Source organism: Orcinus orca, chromosome 7, assembly GCF_937001465.1.
Source record: "Orcinus orca chromosome 7, mOrcOrc1.1, whole genome shotgun sequence".
Taxonomy (NCBI): domain Eukaryota; kingdom Metazoa; phylum Chordata; class Mammalia; order Artiodactyla; family Delphinidae; genus Orcinus; species Orcinus orca.
In genome coordinates this window covers 119793114-119812624 of record NC_064565.1, presented here as the reverse complement: position 1 = coordinate 119812624, position 19511 = coordinate 119793114, and the positions used below count along the sequence as shown (strand labels likewise).

At 60.2% G+C, this 19511-nt stretch overlaps 2 protein-coding genes across 11 annotated transcripts in view; both read right to left on the bottom strand.

Annotated features, from left to right (window-relative positions):
• The window catches only part of GPR35 (G protein-coupled receptor 35), a 33108-nt gene extending 18230 nt beyond the window's left edge, over positions 1 to 14878 (bottom strand). The window contains exon 1 of one of the 2 annotated variants that reach the window (XM_033423905.2): positions 14773 to 14878. The gene's annotated coding sequence lies outside the window, so the exon portion shown is untranslated. Of the gene's footprint in view, positions 1 to 4167; positions 4299 to 14772 lie in introns of those variants that run through there. The other variant, XM_004262532.4, reaches the window with a different exon arrangement.
• On the bottom strand, positions 7905 to 19379 carry CAPN10 (calpain 10). 9 transcript variants are annotated; one of them, XM_033423862.2, is made up of 13 exons: positions 19047 to 19378; positions 16348 to 16479; positions 15777 to 15973; positions 14773 to 14990; positions 13062 to 13203; positions 12398 to 12564; positions 11919 to 12139; positions 10936 to 11138; positions 10595 to 10850; positions 9810 to 9900; positions 8840 to 9039; positions 8542 to 8587; positions 7905 to 8261 (listed from the first exon to the last, which is right to left on the bottom strand). In XM_033423862.2, exons 1-13 carry the CDS (start codon positions 19170 to 19172, stop codon positions 8224 to 8226), a joined length of 2037 nt encoding a protein of 678 aa, XP_033279753.2. In that variant the 5' UTR covers positions 19173 to 19378; the 3' UTR covers positions 7905 to 8223. The 9 variants fall into 9 exon arrangements, 6 of the variants coding, with proteins under 6 accessions (XP_033279753.2, XP_033279760.2, XP_004262581.2 ...); XM_033423869.2 differs by lacking the exon at positions 9810 to 9900 and having other exon boundaries at positions 10562 to 10850; positions 19047 to 19377; XM_004262533.4 differs by lacking the exon at positions 9810 to 9900 and having other exon boundaries at positions 19047 to 19376.
• Positions 19380 to 19511: the final 132 nt, after the last annotated feature.

The window sequence follows — 19511 nt, the reverse complement described above, 5'->3', positions numbered from 1 at the left end:
TATAGATCAATGGAACGAGATAGAAAGCCCAGAGATAAACCCACATACCTATGGTCAACTAATCTATGACAAAGGAGGCAAGGATATACAATAGTGAAAAGACAGTCTCTTCAATAAGTGGTGCTGGGAAAACTGGACAGCTACATGTAAAAGAATGAAATTAGAACACTCCCTAACACCATACACAAAAATAAACTCAAAATGGATTAGAGACCTAAATGTAAGACCGGACACTATAAAATTCTTAGAGGAAAACATAGGAAGAACACTCTTTGACATAAATCACAGCAAGATATGTTTTGCTCCACCTCCTAGAGTAATGGAAATAAAAACAAAAATAAACAAATGGGACCTAATGAAACTTCAAAGCTTTTGCACAGCAAAGGAAACCATAAACAAGACAAAAAGACAACCCTCAGAGTGGGAGAAGATATTTGCAAACGAATCAACGGACAAAGGATTAATCTCCAAAATGTATAAACAGATCATGCAGCTCAATATTAAAAAAACAAACAACCCAATACAAAAATGGGCAGAAGGGCTTCCCTGGTGGCGCAGTGGTTGAGAGTCCGCCTGCCGATGCAGGGGACGTGGGTTCGTGCCCCGGTCCAGGAAGATCCCACATGCCGCGGAGCGGCTGCGCCCGTGAGCCATGGCCGCTGAGCCTGCGTGTCCGGAGCCTGTGCTCCGCAACGGGAGAGGCCACGACAGTGAGAGGCCTGCGTACCACAAAAGAAAGAAAGAAAAAAAAAACCTACAATGAGGTATCACCTCATACCAGTTAGAATGGAAATCATCAGAAAATCTACAAGCAACAAATGCTGGAGAGGGCATGGAGAAAAGGGAACCCTCTTGCACTGTTGGTGGGAATGTAAATTGATACAGGCACTATGGAGAACAGTATGGAGTTCCTTAAAAAACTAAAAATAGAATTACCATATGACCCAGCACTCCCACTACTGGGCATATTCCCAGAGAAAACCATAATTCAAAAAGACACATGCACCCCAATGTTCATTGCAGCACTATTTACAACAGCCAGGTCATGGAGCAACCTAAATGCCCATCGACAGACGAATGGATAAAGAAGATGTGGTTCATATATACAATGGAATATTACTCAGCCATAAAAAGGAACGAAATTGGGTCATTTGTTGAGATGTGGATGGATCTAGACACTGTCATACAGAGTGAAGTAAGTCAGAAAGAGAAAAGCAAATATCGTATATCAACGTATATATGTGGAACCTAGAAAAATGGTACAGATGAACCGGTTTGCAGGGCAGAAATTGAGACACAGGTGTAGAGAACAAACGTATGGACACCAAGGGGGGAAAGTGGAAGGGGGGTGGTGGTGGGATGAATTGGGAGATTGGGATTGACATGTATACACTGATGGGTATAAAATGGATGACTAATAAGAATCTGCTGTATAAAAAAGTAAATAAAATAAAATTTAAAAATTCAAAAAAAAAGGAAAGAAAAGAAAAAAAATCCATAAATTACTAATATCAAGAATGAAGGAGGATACATCATTTAGATCCTACAGACATTAGAATAATAATAAAGGAATATTATTAATAACTTTATGCAGAGACATTTGACAACTCAGTTGAAATTCACAAATTCCTTGAAAGTCACAACTTGCCAAAATTTGTAGAAGAAATATAAAATTTGAATAGCCTGCATCTATTAAAGTTGTTGAATTTATAATTAAAAACCTTTCCACAAAGAAAACTCCTGACCCAGATGATGTCACTGGTGAATTCTATCAAACATTTAAGGATGAAATAATGCTAATCTTAAACACTTTCTGAAAATAAATAAGGAGGAACACTTCCCAACACATTTTCAAAGACAAGCTTTACCCTCATAGCAAAACTAGACAAAGATGGTATTACAAGAAAACTACAGATTAACATCATGTATGAACATAGACACAAAAATCCTTAATAAAATACTTTTAGCTGATTGAATCCAGCAATATAGAAAACAAATAAGCCACCATGCACAAGTATCCCAGGACTGTAAGGTTTATTTTAACATTAGAATATCCATCAATATAATTCGCTATATTAATAAAATAAAGGAGAACATAATCCTCTTAATAGGTGCAAAACAATCATTTTACAAAATTCAATACCATTTATGACAGAAACTCTCAGCAAACTAGGAACGGAAAACAGGTACGCTCAAAACCACAAAATATCGCTGAGAGAAATTAAACTGTCAAAAATGGATAGCTACACCATGCTCGTGGGTCGGAAGGTCCCACCCAGTTCTCCTCACGTCCATCTGCACAACCAAACCTATTAAGGAAGCACGAAGCATCTCGTTCTGCAGGCTTTGCTTTCCAAGCAGACCACAGCACTGCCCTCTCCCCTCAGCGCCCCCCGCCCGGTCCCCGCGCACCGGGACACCCTCCTGTCTCGCTTGCAAGAAGGCAGCAGCCTTCTGGTTGGTCGCCTCCCCCCAGTCGTTCCTGAGACTCCAGCCAGAGACAGATGTCAAGCAGGCACACATGGGGCACACACTACCCAAGACGTGAGACCCCAGCTCCTGGAACGGCCTCGGGACCCTCACACGCTTCTCCAGCCTCAGCTCTTGCCTCGTTCCCCAAGCCCACTCCCCGCACTGCAGGCACAGAGAGCTTCTTTCCATTCTCTGAGGGTGCCCGGCTCTTCTGCCAGCCCCTGCCCTGCACCTGGCTGACCCCAGGCTGGTCGAAGACCACCCAGCCCCACCGCCACCCCCATGCGTCACCTATCACCTCATTGTCATGACTCTCTGGGTGACCCGTGTGCAGACAGTCCAACCTGGAGCTGCACGTGCTCACAGAGGGGCTTCAGAATGAAGGGACTAGGGGAGCAAGATGGTGGACAGGGAGCGCAGATGCCGGCGGTCCTGTCCATGGGGCTTGGGGGATGAGGGCTGAGCCCACAGACATGCACACGTATGCCCCGGCACCCCAGCATCACATCTGCCCAGGCCCCGGAACCTGCAGGGGACCTGGCCTGGCCCCGGACGGCGCAGCCCCAGCCCAGCCCGAGCCAGTGCTGGCTCCTCAGCCTGCAGCCTCACTTCCTGGGTGATTTGTGAAGGGACCAGGTGTCCCAGGCAGCTGAGGACAGGCCCTGGCCCTGTGTGTCGGGGTGGGGGTGGGGGGAAGGGGCGGGGCAGCGGGGTGGGAGACGGGAGGCTTAGGAAATCGCGCACAGGAGTGCCCCTGACTGAGCCTCCACAGCCACTGGTCCCAGGGACCCCGAGTGAGCAGGCTCCCAGGCCGGACTCGGGGCTGTGCGGTCTGGGCAGATGCAGCCTGTACTCGCCAGGGATCAGAGAGGAATGGCCTGAAGGTCGCTGCACAGACTGGACACCCCCGGGCTGCGGCCAGAACCCTGGAGACGGAGAGGGCCCCAGAGTCGCAGAGCCGAGCGCTCCTGGGACGGGCGGGCCCAGCCTGCCCCAAAGCTTGTCCTCTCAACTAGAAAGGACTCTTCCTCTGACGGAGCAGCCATGTCCTGGGCCACGTGTTGTCATAAAAACTCAAGTGTCCCCAGGAAGAAAGTGCCTTTTCCCTTCACTTCAAACGGCAGCAAAAGCTCCGTTAAATCTGTTACACGTCAGGGAAGAAAAGAAATTCAGCAACGGTACAAGAGCCATAAACGGGACACTGAACAAGGCTTGCTTAGGAACGGAGAGGGGCAGACAGAGACAGAGACAGAGAGGCAGAGACAGAGAGGAAGGGCTCGCTTAGGAACGGAGAGGGGCAGACAGAGACAGAGACGTAGAGACAGAGAGGAAGGGCTCGCTTAGGAACGGAGAGGGGCAGACAGAGACAGAGAGGCAGAGACAGAGAGAAAGGGCTCACTTAGGAATGGAGAGGGGCAGACAGAGACAGAGAGGCAGAGACAGAGAGAAAGGGCTTACTTAGGAACGGAGAGGGGCAGACAGAGACAGAGACGTAGAGACAGAGAGAAAGGGCTTGCTTAGGAACGGAGAGGGGCAGACAGAGACAGAGACGTAGAGACAGAGAGAAAGGGCCTGGAGCGTCTGAGAGCCAGGCCCGCGCACTCCGGCCCCATCCTGCCTGCTGCTCGGGAACCCTGCCCCGCCGGGCGCCCTCCCTGACAATCGCTCTCAGAGCACCAGGATCCCGACACTCACCCCGGAAGCTCTGCCGCCCCCAAGCTGACCAGGCCTAGGGAGGGAGGGAGGATGGTGAGAGAGAAGGTCCAGGCTCAGGGCTGAGCAGGACTCGGGTCCCACCGAGGAGGCGCTGCCTGCTGTGCCTGGAGCAGGAAGTGATTTTACCACAAAACTCAAGCAGACGGTTCAGGGCAAAGTCTTCTGGGAAAGCCCGGGAAAGGAGGCGTCCTCACCTGCACACCCCCTGGCCCGCCCCTCTGGGCCATCCAGGGCCACGGCACATGGGAGGGAGGCCCCCAGTGGCATGTCCACAGAACAGGGACCCCAGGCAGGGCCTGGCCCTGGACACAGCCCTGGGCTCAGCACAGGGCACTCAGCTTGGTGTGGGTTCCGTGAAGCCCAGGTGGGCCCAGAGTAGGGTCCCAGTCTGTGTCAGTCAGTATAGTGGAGGCTTGAGGCAGCAGTGGGCGCCCCCGGGGCCCCAGGCCGTCCCAGAGCCTGCGGGGGCCCCGCCTTTTGCGGTCCCCCTCAACCCGGGGGATCCTGCACTGGGCCTGGGGGCCAGCATCAGACATGATATTAGACAAGGCCCGAGGTTTCTAACGCATCAGGAGTCCCACCACAGGCGGGAGGGGGCATGGCCACCGCAGCTGGACGGGCTTAGACCCCGGAAGACCCCTGGGAGCAGGCCCCTTCCTTCACTCCCCTCATCGGCAGACCTGGGCTGCGCCGGACCCACCCGAGCAGACGCATCCAGACCCGGGAGTCCAGGGCAAACCGGAGGGCCAGCGCGCGGACACGGGACGCCATGTCGGTGTGGCCAGAGCCCGGACGGTGAGGACACTGGAGCCCAGAGGACAGAAGCTGCGCTGGCGGTGGCTCAGCTACGAGGCGACCGTGTGCAGTGGAACTGCGCCTGCCTGGCTCCTGAGGCTGGCCTGGCGCAGGCCCCCTTCAGTCGGCCGGTGGCTGGCCACTGTGAAGGGATGATGTAACGGCTGGCGCAAGCCTGGGGCTGACGGCAGGAGGCGGCCTGGTGCTTGGGGCACGGAGGCCACCCCCGACGGCGCCCTGCCTCTCAGTGCCCAGACTCTGCTTCCTCTGGCTCAGTAAACAAGGCCGGCGCCCGCTGCGCCAGCTGTGGCCTAGAAGCCCAGGTGGTGGGCGCCTTCCCATCTGCAGCGGCCGCGGTCCTGGCCTTCAAACGACCCCGCCGTGGGACCCAGACGGGGCCCTCACCCAGCGAGGGACCAGGACTCTCCCCAGACGGGCACAGCGAGGGTGTCTGGCCGAGGGGAACCGTGAGTCACCCCACGGGCTCCTGGGGAGAAGCCGGCAGCGTCCACCCTCTGCCCCAGGAAGGCCCACCCCCGCCTTCTGGGGTTCTGGGAGTCCTGGCGCCTTGCCCGGGGCGGGAGCCCAGTGGTGTTGGGGCAGCTGACAGCATTTTACTTTTCAGGCCCCTTTGGAAGGGGGGCGCTCCGCGCGGCCCCTGTCTGAACCCTCACAGGGTGAGACAGTGCACTGGCTTTCTCTGTGTTCACGTGAATGAAGCGCCTCGAAGCGAAGCAAGTGGGGAAGCGAAGGGGATCAGCGTTTGACAAGAGTTCAGACGCGGTGGCCCAGCTCAACTGCGCCCCCCGGAGGCCTCCCCAGACCGCCCCGGTGGAGCAGGGAGCCCCAGGCTGGCCCGAGGGAGAGGTGTCCAGCACACAGCTGGTCGTCCAGGCAGGGCCATCGGGTGAGCTGGCCGACTGCAGAAGGGCTTTGGGGCTGGGCAGGGACGTGTGGGTCTGGAGGTACCCCTCCATGCCCCAGCCGATCTCGGGACCAAGCTCTTCAAGGCAGTGGCGGCTGCAGAGAGCACACGCACCCTGTGGAGGCTTAGAGAGAAAGTCCACTCCAGGGAAGGCTGCGGCCGCGGCTCAAGAATCAGGAGCAGCCTGTCTCGGTCGTGCCGGGACAAAACACCGCAGGCTCGGAGGCTTAACCACAGACATTGATTTCTCCCAATTCTCGAAGCTGGAAGTCCAAGGTCAAGGCACTGGCCAATTTGGTTCCTGGCGGAGCCCCCGTCCTGGCTCGCAGAAGGCCGCCTTCTGTGTCCTCACGCGAAGCTCTGCTACCTCTTCTAAGGACACCCACGGGGTAACCTGCCGGGGAGACCTAGCCAGGCGGGGTGTAAACACCCTGCATTTAAGCCCCATGTGGGACTCCGGATGCACGTGTCAGACCTCCCCTCCTTCCCTTATAAACATCCTGCACCCCAAACTTGTTTTCGTGTCGCCTCCGAGGTCCAAGAAGAGTTGATACCATGGGGTTTGGAGCTGGATCACCCACTGCGCCTGGTGACAGGGGCCTGCCTCTGGGCACAGGTGGTGGTCTCGTCCCGTCCGGGGGTTTGAGATACACGGACAGCAGGGTGACAGGGCAGGTGGCTGGGGGCCAGGTGTGAGGCCGCCTCTGGTCACTCATGAAGGAGCTCCAGCTGCAGGGCAGAGAGAGCCAGGCCTGGGCCCATGGACTGCAGAGGTGGCCGGGCTCCAAGAGGAAGGACCCTCCCCCGACAGCAGGTGTGCACAACAGACTCCCCCAGACGCCCCCGCCCACCTGGCCTTTAGGCCCTCTACTCCTTGGCTGCGCTCAGGGAGAGGGAGGGGACGTCCAGACGTTTGCGAACCACTGGGCATTCAGGTCCTGAGCTGACACTGACCTCTGGCACGGCCTCATGGGCCCTGCCAGGGTGGGACACAGGAGGCTGTTGACAGTGGAATCTTGCCAGGACCGGCTCCCAGCGGGCAATGGCGTCACTTCCTGGTCTCCAAGCATGTAACTGGGATTCACATGTGCAAATGACCAACACCCTCTCTGGGGTCAGAGACGCCAGTCAGGAAGGCCAAGGGCGAGGCTGAAACCATCACCCACCCCAGACAACAAATCGCAAACGGTACCTCGGGGGAGGGTGGAGACTGGGACAACCCCCCCCCCCCCTTGAGCCTCCAAAGACCCCGGGGTGGTCCCGTCAGGAATGGCGGCCCCAGCCCAGCTCCACGTGACTCAGAACTCGGGGTTCCCAGGACAACTCCTGCCCCCGAGGGCAGCATCAGGCCCGGCAGCGCTCCGTGACGGTGCAGGTCAGGAGAGACGAGGACCAGCCCGCGCTTTCGCGCAATGGAACGGCCACTGGCAGTTTTTTCCAGACTGTGTTGTAATACAGGACAAAGAGACCCAACTGGCTCGACGCCCCAGTCATGGTGATGACACGGTGCTGAAGTCAGAGGAGGAAGATGGGGCAGGAGACAAACCAGGCCACGATCGGGGCACCAGAAATGGTTAGGGGTTGAGGGGTCCAGGGGTCAGAGACCTGCAGGCTATCCCCTCCCAAGTCAAGAGCAGAGGACCTCATCCCGCACCTCCTAGAAGGAAGCAGGAGACCGCTGGGCGCCGGCGGCAGCATTCGCACCAGAGCCCGTCGGCTGGTAGACCAGATGACTAGAAGGCAGCCAGGTGGGGGGCCCAGCGTGGACGGGGAGTTGATGGCAGCGTGCCGCTTCAGCCACTCGCAGACTGCCATGTGCCGCCCCTCCAATTTTCTCTCTCACTACCCACCTCCTCCTTCCCTACGCCAGCCCTGCACCCCTCGGGCCACCTGGTCACCCCCTGTGTCTCAGCAGCCAGGCGGGAGCCCCACACCTGCTCCCCCAGTGACAGCCAATGAAGCCGCTGGCTACCTAAACCAGGAGCCAGCCGGAAGCTGCTCAGTACTGATGTTTATTTATAAATTTACATCCTAAAAACGTTTCTAATAAATAGTTTTAAACAAGATCTGTCCCGACGCACCATAAGGCCTCTCTCCGGGGCCAGGGAGACAGGGCGTGGAGGATTTCAGGGAGGCTCTGTCGGCTCAGCGGCATGGAACAAAGGTGCCCACCCTGAGTTTTTCTTGCCCTTCCTGCAGCACCTGCAGGGACGGGGGCTCTTTGCCAGGACCCGCTCAGGCCGGCCGCCGCGGCCCTGGCGTGTGGGCCACTGGGAGCCCCTCAGACCCCTGGTCACCGGAGCCGACACGCAGGATCACCCGGTTAGGCTTTCATCACTGCCACGAAGGAGGCCTGCGGGAGGAGATGGCGAGGGCTGGCGGCACTGCCCTGGTTCGAGGGGTGAAGGCCCGCCCTCACGTCCTCCAGGGGCTGTCACGGCAGCCCCAGCTTCTGGGCCCCGAGAAGCTCTGCCTGGGGTTCTCAGGGGAAGAGACCAGGGCACCTCGTGTCCCAGGGAACAGCCCAGCCTTCAGGGTGGCCGCTGGGAGGAGCTAGGCAGGGGAGTTAAGACGCAGGGCACCAGGAGGCCCCAAAGCAGAGTGAGCTGGGCCCTCCCAGGCCCCATACGTACCTCCTTGAGGAGCTGCCCCAGCATCTCCTGGCTGTGAATGGAGCGCCTGTGGGAGAAGACACCGCTCTCACCCCTCTGGGTCCCTCCCCGCGCACCTGGAGAGGCAGCCACGCTCCAGGCCCGTCTGCTCTCTAGACAGCGCACTCTCCTCCCACAGGCCTCTGGGCTCTGCCAGCACAGTGAGAGCTGGGGTGTGTGCGACAGGTGGGAGAGAGCCAGGGGCGCTAAGATGCTGAGGACCACGGCCCCCCGACCGACACACACACACACACTCCCACACACGGCCCCGGCGCCCCACCTGTCTATTCTGGTCTCTACGGTCACTGTGAAGGCCCCCTCTGTGTCTGGCAGGTAGGTGGAGGGCACGATCCAATAGGTCCCCTCGGACAGGTGGCAGAGCCGGCTGACCTCCTGGGCGTAGCAGTGCGGCACACAGCTTAGCAGAGGCTCCTGGAGCAGCAAGGAGGGCACATCCTGGCCCCCGCCGTCCGCTGGGACCTGGGGGAGGCCCGGGCTTAGACCGGGCGGCCTGCCCGTGGGCGGACCGAATCGGCTGTCTCCGCCAGGACGGCGAAGGCAAGTCCCTTGTCTCAGCCTTGGCCTCGCTCCCTTCCCAGGCAGCACTGCCCTGGGTCGGGAGCACCCCGGTGCAGTCTGCTTGGACCCCGTCACACATGCCAGGCCCCCGAAGCTGGACTCGCCACTCACCGGGGCCCCACCACCCGAGGGCCGCAGCCTGGGGACCAGCAGAAGGCCCGCCCTCACATCCTCCAGCGACTGTCACTGCAGCCCCAGCTTCTGGGCCCTGAGAAGCTCTGCCTGGGGCTCTCAGGGGAAGAGACCAGGGCACAGCCCAGCCTTCAGGGTGGCCGCTGGGAGGAGCTGGGTGGGGGAATTAAGACCCAGGGCACCAGGAGGACCCCACTGCGCAAGCCCCTGCCCCAGGACTCATCTCTTTGGCCCCAGCACCGGCACTTTTTTCGAAGCGCCGGGGGGGTACCCCAGGGGTGGCCTGCGGTGGAGCGAGGCACCAGAGCACGTCCTCAGCCGTTGGGATCCTGAGGGCACAGAACCTTCTCAGAGAAGAGCCGACCCTCCGCTCCCCCACGTCGTCTGCAGCGCAGGCTAAGCGTGTCCAGCCCCATGACGGGCCCCTGACGGCACAGCTCCGGGCCATCCTCCAGCCCATGCCCTCCTCGGGCACCTGCCACTGTCCAAGCCCATCTTGAAGCGGGGTCCCCAGAAGGAGCAGGGGAGCCACGCCTCACCATGGGATCTGGGTTTGTGACCTCTGACCTCTAGCACTTCACCTCCCCGCCTTCTCCAGCTACACGTCGCTAGGTGCATCCTGTTCACGCGCTGGGAGAGGAAGAGCTGACTGAGGCCGGGGAAGGCGCTCAGGGCGGCGTTTGTGACTCCCTGGCCCTCGCCTGGCCTCCATGGTCTCCTGCCACCCGTGCCCACGTGAGCCCGGGAGGCAGCCTCTCCTCTGCAGGGGCAACTGGCGCACTTCCCCGAGCTCCCGAAGGCCGCCCCACCCTCCTGCTGCCTGGGATTCGGCCCTGCACCTCGGCCTCGCTCTCAGCTCCTACCCCCAGCTCTGTCTTCTCTTTCTGATCAGAAGACCCTCACTCGGTGGCGCGACCATCCGTCACGTCTCAGCGGGTGTGGGCCTCCCCTCCGTCCCTTTCCTGCTGGTCCCCAGAGCCCAGGCCCTCGCTGGTTCCAGACTCAGCCACGGGGTTTGGGGCGGGGAGGATTCACGCGGCTTCAGGGCGGCTCCTGCTGGACAACGGCACCCTCTGCGCCCTGTCGGGCCTCCCGGCTGCAGGTGCAGTGCTGGGGGCAGCTCAGGACACAAGTGTCCAGTGGTTCTGAGCCCGGGCGAGTGGACGAGGGGCTGCCTGAGCTGAGCCGTGACCCCCAGTGAGCTATGGACTTTAGGAATAGAAATGAGTCTTGTGTGTGACTGGATGACGCGGACAGACCCCAGGGGCCTCTCTGCCCGACCCCGGCTCACCCCACCCGGACGCCCGGGAGCAGGGGCGCCTGCCTGGAAGACGTGGAAGCCGATGGGGAGGCCCTCGTGGTCACGGCAGTGCTGGCGCAGGGTGATGCGGACGCAGCGGAGGCCCGCGCCCTCCGGCACCGAGAGGGGGAAGCGGGGGTTGGTGGGGTAGGAGGCAAAGTTCCGGCTGCCCCCCGCCGTCCGGCCGACTCTCCAGGAGCCCCGCAGCCTCACGGTCTCCCACTCGCCCATGGGCAGGACCTCCCGGGGGGCAGCGCTCTGGGCTGCCGGCTGGATGGCGCTGCCGGGGAGAGAAGCACAGGAGGCGGCCGTGGCGCACACTCACGCGGCCCTGCCCCAGTCCCCGGCCTGCCCACCACCCTCACCTGAGGCAGACTCTCCCGCTGGAGAAGACCCGGAGCAGGAACCGCCCTGGCATGTCCTTCAGGAAGGTGCTGGGCACAGCCAGGTAGTAGCCCGGGGCGAGCTCACAGCGCAGGTGGACCTCGCGGTCGTACGCGTGGCATGCGGTGCCCGCCACGGGGGGCGCAGACAGGGCCTTGGGCAGGCTGACCCGCCGCTTCTCCACCTGCAGGGGAGGCCCGTGTGCACCCGTCACAGAAGGGCCCCCCTCGAAGCACCCAGGCCTACGGGTCCCCCGCACCCCGGTGAACCCAGGCCTTCCCCTCAGCCCTGGGGTCAGTGGCTCCATCCCACACGGGAGCCTGCAAGTCCTCCTCTGCTCCGGGAGGAGACAGACAAATCCAGACAGGGCCGCGCCTGTAAAGGCAGGAGGCTGATGCAACCTGGGGACTGCCAGGCAAACGCTTGCTAGCAGTTTCTGCACGAGGAAAGCAACACCAGGCAGGCCGTGGCCGCACAGAGACGGGGAACAGTGTGATGTGAGCTGTCAGACCCCGTCAGGACACACAGGGTTAACAACCAAGCAACTGGGCAAGCCAACGGGCAGCGCGGTCCTCTGTCGGCCACCCTCCTGTCCCCTCGGAGAGCAGGACAGGGGTCTCCACGTACCTCCACCCTGAGGTACGAGGGTACCTCAGACAACCCACGAGAGCACAACAACCCCATCCCTGTTTTGTAGGGAGGTCCGGGGCTGCCCCCAGCAGCCCTCCTAATACCTCTGCCAGCTCTGCTAACGGCTGCTTCTGTGTAGCTTGCCTTTGGCCAAAGGGCACACCCTGGGCTAGGCGGAGGGAGGTGAGTCCTGTGGACTCAGATCTGAGCGGGGTCTGTGGGAAGACAGCCGGGGGGGGGGGGCGAGGGGCACGTTGGGTGCTCCTGGGGCTCAGGCCTCCTCGCCCCTGTGCCTGCATCCCACAGATCGGGGTGCCAGGCCCGGGTGGGTTACCTTCCAGATGTGCAGGCCCACGGCCTGGTAGTCCCTGCCTGGGTGGCCCGCCGTGCGCAGCTGCGGTCTCTGCAGGACGGCCACGTATACCTCGCTGGGTTCGCAGACCCGCAGCCAGAACTTGGGGTTGCTGGGGAAGCCGCTGTAGTTCCGGCAGCCTCCCGCCGACTGGCCCTTGACCCAGGCCCCGGGCAGCTCCTGAGTGTGGCACAGCACCCTTCCTGGGTGGCGACCCCCACGTCAGCTGCAGGGACGGGGTCCCCCTCCTGTTCTCTGCATGAGCAGGGGCCCCCCACCCCGCCACCTGTCCCCCCAGGGCAGGTGGGGGTGCAGCCACCGCTCCGCCCTGAAGAGAAGCCAAGGGGCAACCAGGCACCCCGCGGTGGGACGCGGGGCCTGCTCAGCCCCAGACGTCAGAGGCCAGTTGTCCGGGCCACTGCGAGCCACGAGGCCTCCCCCAGGGCGCAGGCCTCCCTTACCTGAGCAGAGGCTCTGCAGGTGGCCAGCCTCTGAGATGGGGAAGCCGATGGTGACCTCGTCAAACTCCCGCAGAAACTCATCCTCCTCCACCCAGAACTCCCCCTCCTGGAGCTGTGACAGCAGCTCAGACTGGGCCGCGGACTCCACCCGGTTCCACCCTTCACCCCTGGAAGGAACCTCCCTTCAGCCGAGGCCTCCCGCCTGCTGAGCGGATGACAGGGGGTGGCAGGTGGCAGGGCGGGGTGGGGGTGGGGATGCTGGTCCCGCCCTGCGACCCTGGGCCGGCGAAGGGCAGCGGCCCTGGGCCAGGTCTTGACGCTGAGCTGATGACTGGGTGCAGGCGTTCCGTGGGTCTGTCGCCCGCAGCCCGGCAAGGCATCCACCAGTCCGTGGGTGCCCCTGACCCAGGACAGGCCCCGACCGCCCCGGGCGCCTGGGTCGCAGGGCCCAGCACTAAGGCTCCCTCAACAGGCCATCTGGGGCCGAGCACAGAGCACGGTGGCCCACGAGCAGGAGAGCAACCAAACCCTGTCCTGACCACGGCCCGGCCTCGGACACCAGGCGCACACGCGGTCAAGGTGGCTCTGGGCTGCCCCTCAGGCCCCGCACCCCTCCCCCAGCAAGACCAGCGCAATGACCCAGAGTGCACCTCGCCACACTCACCCCTCTCTCCAGGGCCCCTGCCAACACCGCCGGCCCCAGGGGTTCTGAATCCGCAGCAGCAGGATGCTCTGACCAGCCCGATCCCGGAGCTCTCGCAGGTCCGAGACGATGAAAGCATGAAACTCCCCCAGCGCCCTGGTACCTGGGTGAGGGACAGCCAGGAAGTCCTCAAACCGAGCAGATGCACAGGTCCGCCTCCTTCCCTGGGACGCCCCAGCCCACTCAACCGCAGCTGCACAGGCACCCGGGTCCCCGCGGGCCACCAGGGGCTCCTTTCCTGACCGCTGCCGACAAGTCAGCTCCGGAGTGGCCTTATGCAGCGTGAGTCACGCTGAAGGCCTGGGTTTAGACTGCGGCTTGGCTGCCGCCAGGCCTGACAAGTCACTCCCTTCTCTGGGCCTCGGCCCTCGTTGAGGATGATGAGGGAGGTTCTCAAAAGGGCTGCTCCCAGCACTGTCACGGGCGGGTCTGTGACGCCAGAAACCAGAGAAACCTCTTCTCGGCGAGGCCTGCTAAGGTGTCAGGGGCGTCAGGTATGTCTGAGCAGAAACCGGTGGGGAGGGCTGGAGGCCCGCGGGAGACCCTCCACCTGGCCAGAGGCCTTGGGACAGACAGGCGCAGAAGTGAAGGGGCCAAGCAGAGACTGGTGGGCGGGTGGCGGTCCAGACAGGAGAAGAAACTCCTGGAATGTCTTTAAGTGCTTTGCTTAGAAAGGCACTGGAGCCGCCACTCTGGGTGTCCCGCCCACGTCCCCAGCCCCCTGCCACTTCGGTGGGTTCCAGCTGCTCTCCATCTTTGCCTGTGGGTTCCCCCAAAGCCTGAAGTGCCCAGAATTAGCCCTACCCCACCCTGGGGGCAGCTGATGCTACACAGGCCACCCTCTGAGGCAGTGTCTCGCACAGCGTCCCAGCACAGCACTCTGTGGGCTCCCCTCACCCTCGAAGTGTGCTTCCCCAACCCCACCCTGAGGCCTGCAGGTGGGCCAACCAGCCCGGGGCTGTGCTAACGCTCGCGCGCCGCCGGGCAGCACGACGGCCAACACGTGGCAGTTTATTTTGATGTTCTTATTCTTTGGACAAAAAGCCCGTTAGGAAAATAACCGTAAATATGAAAACAATTGTGCATAAAGATGTCCACTGCAGTGCTATTTATAATAGCATAAAATGGAAAGACCTTGAATACCCAACATCAAGGGAAGAGTTAAGAAGAGTGCAGCAGACACACTGATAACGTAAGACGTTGACAAAGTTTACACAGCAACACAGATAATGGCATATGATATAGAATATAAAACATATACATCTTTTTGAAAAAAAACTGAGAAGGGACTAAAAAGTCAAAAGTAGTCAAGTCTGAGTGATTTGTTTTTTCAACGGATTTCTTTCAATGAGCAGGTATATTACTAAAGTGAAAACCTGACTGTCGCTTTTGCCAGGTTACCAGCTGGGCCAGAGATGGTGCCGCCACCTGGTTCCCAGCGACCCCAATACAGGCTCCCGCCTCCCCATGGCGGCAAGCCCTGGTCAAGGGAAAAGGGGACACTTCCCTCCAGAGAAGGACGGTCAGTAGGGAAGGTCACACACTCAGACACCAGTTCCGAAGGTCCTCCTTTCCGCTTAGCCCATCTAGGACCACAGTAAAAAGCTCTGTACAGGAGGCCGAGAGGGCTCAGGTGTGCAGGCCTGCCATGCCGCCGCCCGCTCCCACCTACCTGTTCTGGGGCTGAGCACTGAGCAGCTCAGCAGACCGCGGTCCTTCAGGCTGAGCAGATGCCGACAAGTCCTGCGTTCCGCGCCCCTGGGCCTGTCCTGCTGGCCGCTGGCTCCTGCCATGTCCTTCAAGTTCCACCTTTCGGCCAGGCCACCAGTGAGGTCCACCAGGGCGTCAGCCACCTGTCCCGCCCACAGGTGCTCATAGGACCCGTAGACCCTGGGGAGACAGCCAGGAAGGCGTGAGGCTCCGGTACCAGGCCCCCTGCCCCTCTCCTGTCCCCTGTGGTCTGCCTTCTACCCACCTCAATCGCCTCTCTTTCCTCCCCTCTTTCCCTCCCATCCTGTCCTCACCAAGTCCAGACACAAGCTCGCCTCCAAGGCCGTAAGGGACAGCACCCCGCAGTGCCCTGCAGCCTCTGCCCCTGTGGGGCACCAGCGGGAGGCGGGCACGGAGGCTGTGAGCTCCCACTCCTGCGTCTCTCATGATCAAGGCCTTCGGCCCCGCCAGCGGCAGCAGTGGAGGGCTCACTCCCACCGCGGAGGCCTGCCTACCGGCCCAGCGCCTTGCAGCACGGCCATCAGCACACTCGGGGAGGAAGTCCTTGGTCTCAGGACTACGATAAACGAGCATGGTACCTCGGTGGCCTCATTCCTTCCCAGCAACCTGCACAGAGGCCGCCTGTCCCCAGTGGTGACACAGATAGACGGAGACATTTCTCTCGCTTGGGTTTGAGGAAAGAGAGAGGAAAACACACACCCTCTTTCTGGAGGCGAGGCCTTCATGCCCGACTTTGAAATGAGGGCAGGGAAAGAGGGAGTGGGCAGAGGGGACAGCAAACCACAGGCCAAGTCTCAGAGTCTCTGTCTCTGGACGGGTCGCCCCACCCAGGACTGGCCACCAGACCCTAGCTGCTGACAAGGATGCTGCAGCCCAGGGCGAGCAGATGTGCTTCCCAGGCCCCCAGCCCGCCTGGCCCGGCCCCTCCACCCGCAGCGTGCGTACTTGGCGTAGACCTTCTCCAGTAAGGGAAGCCAGAACACATCCTCCCTCTGGCACCGGGAGAAGCAGAGTCTCCCTGCAAGACAAGGCAGACGGTCATCTATGGTCACCTCCACCCAGCGTCCAAACTGCCAAACTCGACAGGTGAAGGAGCCGCGGTACGTCTGGTCGAGCCAGCTCGGCTGTCCCGGAGGAAAGACCTGCCGCGCGTGGGGAGAGGCAAAAGGAGATGGTGAGAGAAGCCAGCACGCGGCGCGCTCCCAGCATCCCGAGCAGAGCGTGACCGTGCGGAACGGTACCCTCCCGTCGCGCAAAGGATTCCACCTCCCCCGACGCCTGGCTGGCACGTTTGTCTTTTTATTCCAAATGCCTGCCTGACCCAGGGCTCGGGAGATGGCAGAGCAGGGCAGAAAGCAGCCCTGCTGGCCCCTGCGGGAGGGGGTCATTGCATCTGCGCCTCGGAGCCCCCGAGGGCCGAGTCCCGCAGGGCAAGAGCTTGGCTGCCTCCTGCTTCCTTCCAACGCGGGCAGACAGGAAGCAAGGGCCGGAGGGGAAGCCGCGCTGTGGCAGACACCTGGTCCAGGAGGTGCTGGCTCTTCTGCAGGGCGGCGCAGGCACACAGGAACCAGCAGTCCCCTAGCAGCCCTTGCTTCACCTGTCCTTCCTGAGCGCGATCTGCAAACAGCTGGGGTGTGGCGCAGATTTCCTGAAATAAAGAAAATCGTCCAGAATTACTTCATGCCTGTGGCTAGCTTTAAAACTAACAACACAGGATCTATGTGACAGGGGCTGGGGAGGAGCTTTTCTGGTCATCCACATTGCCTAAGAGGGGACGGGAAGCAGCTGGCTTCTTGCAGCCAGTATCCGTCAGCCCCTCCTGGCTTCAGATCATTGCATCCAACTTACGATTCCAGGGTCCCTGTCTCTGTCCACCTTCCTTAATTGGCAAAACTCCCAACTCTGGATGAATCCTACCCCGCCTTTCATAAAACAGTTGGTCTAGAAAACGGTTTCACTTTAAATTCATACAGGCAAGTATGAATTTGTGGGTCCTCTATACTGTTTCTCTAAAAGGCTCAGTTTTCCACACCCCTGACTAGTTTACCCCTTCTCCTTCCTCCTTCTCTTCTCAAAACACCCTCGCCCCTCTGAGCGGATGGCCACACCTGATGCTCCATCAGAAGCCCCCTGACCTGACCCCATTCCTGCCCTCAGTATCTGGTCCCTCCCACGATCCCCGCTTCCTTCCTTCTCTGCAGGGAGGATCCCACCAGCATAAGGCATGGGAGAGGATGTCTCCTCTTCTCTAAGATGCTGTCCCTGGGCACTATTTCCCCTCTAGGCCCGTCACTGACCGACTTCTCGAAAGAGCTGCTGCCCCTACTTCCTCCCTCCGGCTCCTTGCCACACCTCGTTGCTTCTGAGCCAGCCATGCCCCCCAAACTGCTTTTATCAATGTCACCTCTGTGTCGTCACCTCCAACGGGCATCCTCTGCTCTTGTCTTTCCCAACACTGGGCAGCATCAGAGCAGTGGCTGCCCCCGACCCCAGCAGTCCCCTCCTGGCTTCCATGATTCCAAGGGCTTCTGGCTGTCCTTTCCCCTCACTGCCTGCCACTTCTCAAGTCTACCTGTCAAGGCACCTGCGGTTCCTCAAGGCTCGGTTCCAAGCCGCCTCTTCTTCTCTGCCCATACTTTCTCCTGAGATACCCCTCCAGACCCTGGACAGTAAGCCATCTGTTACAGTCCCAGCTCCCAGTGGAGCATCTAGGCCAGGTCTTCCTGAGCTCCCGACTCTCATATCCACTTGCCTACTGTCAGCTCCGCTTGAACCTGTGAGAGCAAAACCCAAGCCTACATTTCCACCCCTAGCTCTCCCCCACCCCCCAGTTTCCCCAGCACAGCAACCGGGACCATCATCCCCCAGGTGCTCAGGCTAGAAATCCAGAAGTCATTCTTGGTCCCTCTTTCATCCTGACATCTACTTCCAATTGGTCACTAAGACAAACGGGTCTCAGGCCTACCTCTGCCACTTCTTAGTCCTGAGACCTTGGGCAACCTTTTGACTTAACCTTGGTTTCCTGGTCTGTAAAATGGAGATACAAGTACCAACCTTATAGAATTAGGTGGACTAAATAAAATCAAGGGCATAAATTCTGTGCATATAGAATACCTATAGCCTTTACTGGCATATAATGAGTGTTATGTAAATATAAGTTTCTCTTCCCATTTCCTGACCACCACGAACCCAGCTCTAGTTTCCAATCGGTCACTAAGATCTATCAATCCCCCCTCCAAAATCTCTCTCAAATCCATCCACTCCAAAGCCCCATCCCAACGGCTGTCACACTAATCTGAGCTCCTTCATCTTTCTCCAGGACCACTGCAATGGCCACCTTCATTCTTGCCCCAACAATCCATTTCACACCTGGCAGTAAGAGTGAGCTTCTTAAAACGTAAATCAAATCGAATCACTCCTCTACTAAAAACATTCTAATGGCCTCCCATTGTCCCTAAAATCCACCCCCCACACTTTTTTTTAACCCAAATTCCACCGGCATGGCCGGTCAGGCTCTTTGGCTCTTGGCACCTCCATGCCAAACAGGCCCTCTCAGTGCTGCCCACGGAAAGCACCTCAACAGGCAGAGCCAGGTCTGGCCTTCTTCCAGGGCTGGTGCACACAGATGTCCCCACTAAGACTGCATACACTCAGGGAGAGACGGTTCCTTGGACAGTCTTATTCAGCTGATACACCATTTCTAAAGATACCAGCATAGCACTAGGCCGGAGCATCCCTCTAAACTAGCACCTTGAAATAATTACATCTGAAAGTGCAAGTGCACGAGGTCCAAGACAGGAACGCGCAGAGCAAAACGGCTTTGCTTTGTAGGCTCAGCCTGGCCCTTCCAGAACATAATGAGAAACAGAACGAGACCGCTTGTGGCCAGAAGAGCCATGCAGACTGGAAGCTCTTCAAAGCAGACGCAAGTGGGGCTGAGTTTGCGTCTGTTAAAACGCCCCTCTCGCTGTGGCTTGAATCTCCTATTGAACAGAGCTCTCGCAAGGAGGGGCCGTAAACTCGGGTCCAGCACACCCCGAGTGGGCTGGGGAGGGGGCCTGGCAGCCCACTCAGGAGGACAGCGGCGGCAGACCCTGCCGACCGTCGTGCATCCAGCCCCGGCTAACCGCGGCCGCCGCGCTCGCACCCCTGCAGGAAGGAGCGCCTGGAGGCCTGGCGCGAGACTCGTGAGACCCGCGCGCCCCCCTGCCCCACCTGGGGCCGCCTCCACGTGATTTCCTCCCGGAACTGGGCCAGCGGCGTGGAGAAGCTGGAGAAGAGCGAGGAGTCCGAGGCCGGGAAGGCAGCGTCCCGGAAGAGCTCCCTGGCCGGCACCCGCATCTTGGGCACCCCGAGCTCCCATCTGCTGCCCGCGCCCCGGTGCCGAGCGCAGCCGAGGGGGCGCGCAGCCCCGGAGGGAGCGCGAACCGGCCGCGGTCCCGCCTGCCTCGCGCCTCCCCCGTCCGGCCCGGCCCCCCAGCCCCGCTGGACCCACAGTACCACCCGGCCCCGGTGCCCGCCCGCTCCGTCGCCCCGGTAACCGTCGATCTAGGCTGCAGCCAACCAGGCGCGTAGCCCCTGATCACATGACAGAACGGCCCAATCCCACTCGAGCGTTGGGAAGTCCGCGCCAGATTCCCAGCCCCCAGGGGGCGTGGCTCTCTATCTAGGCTCCAGCGA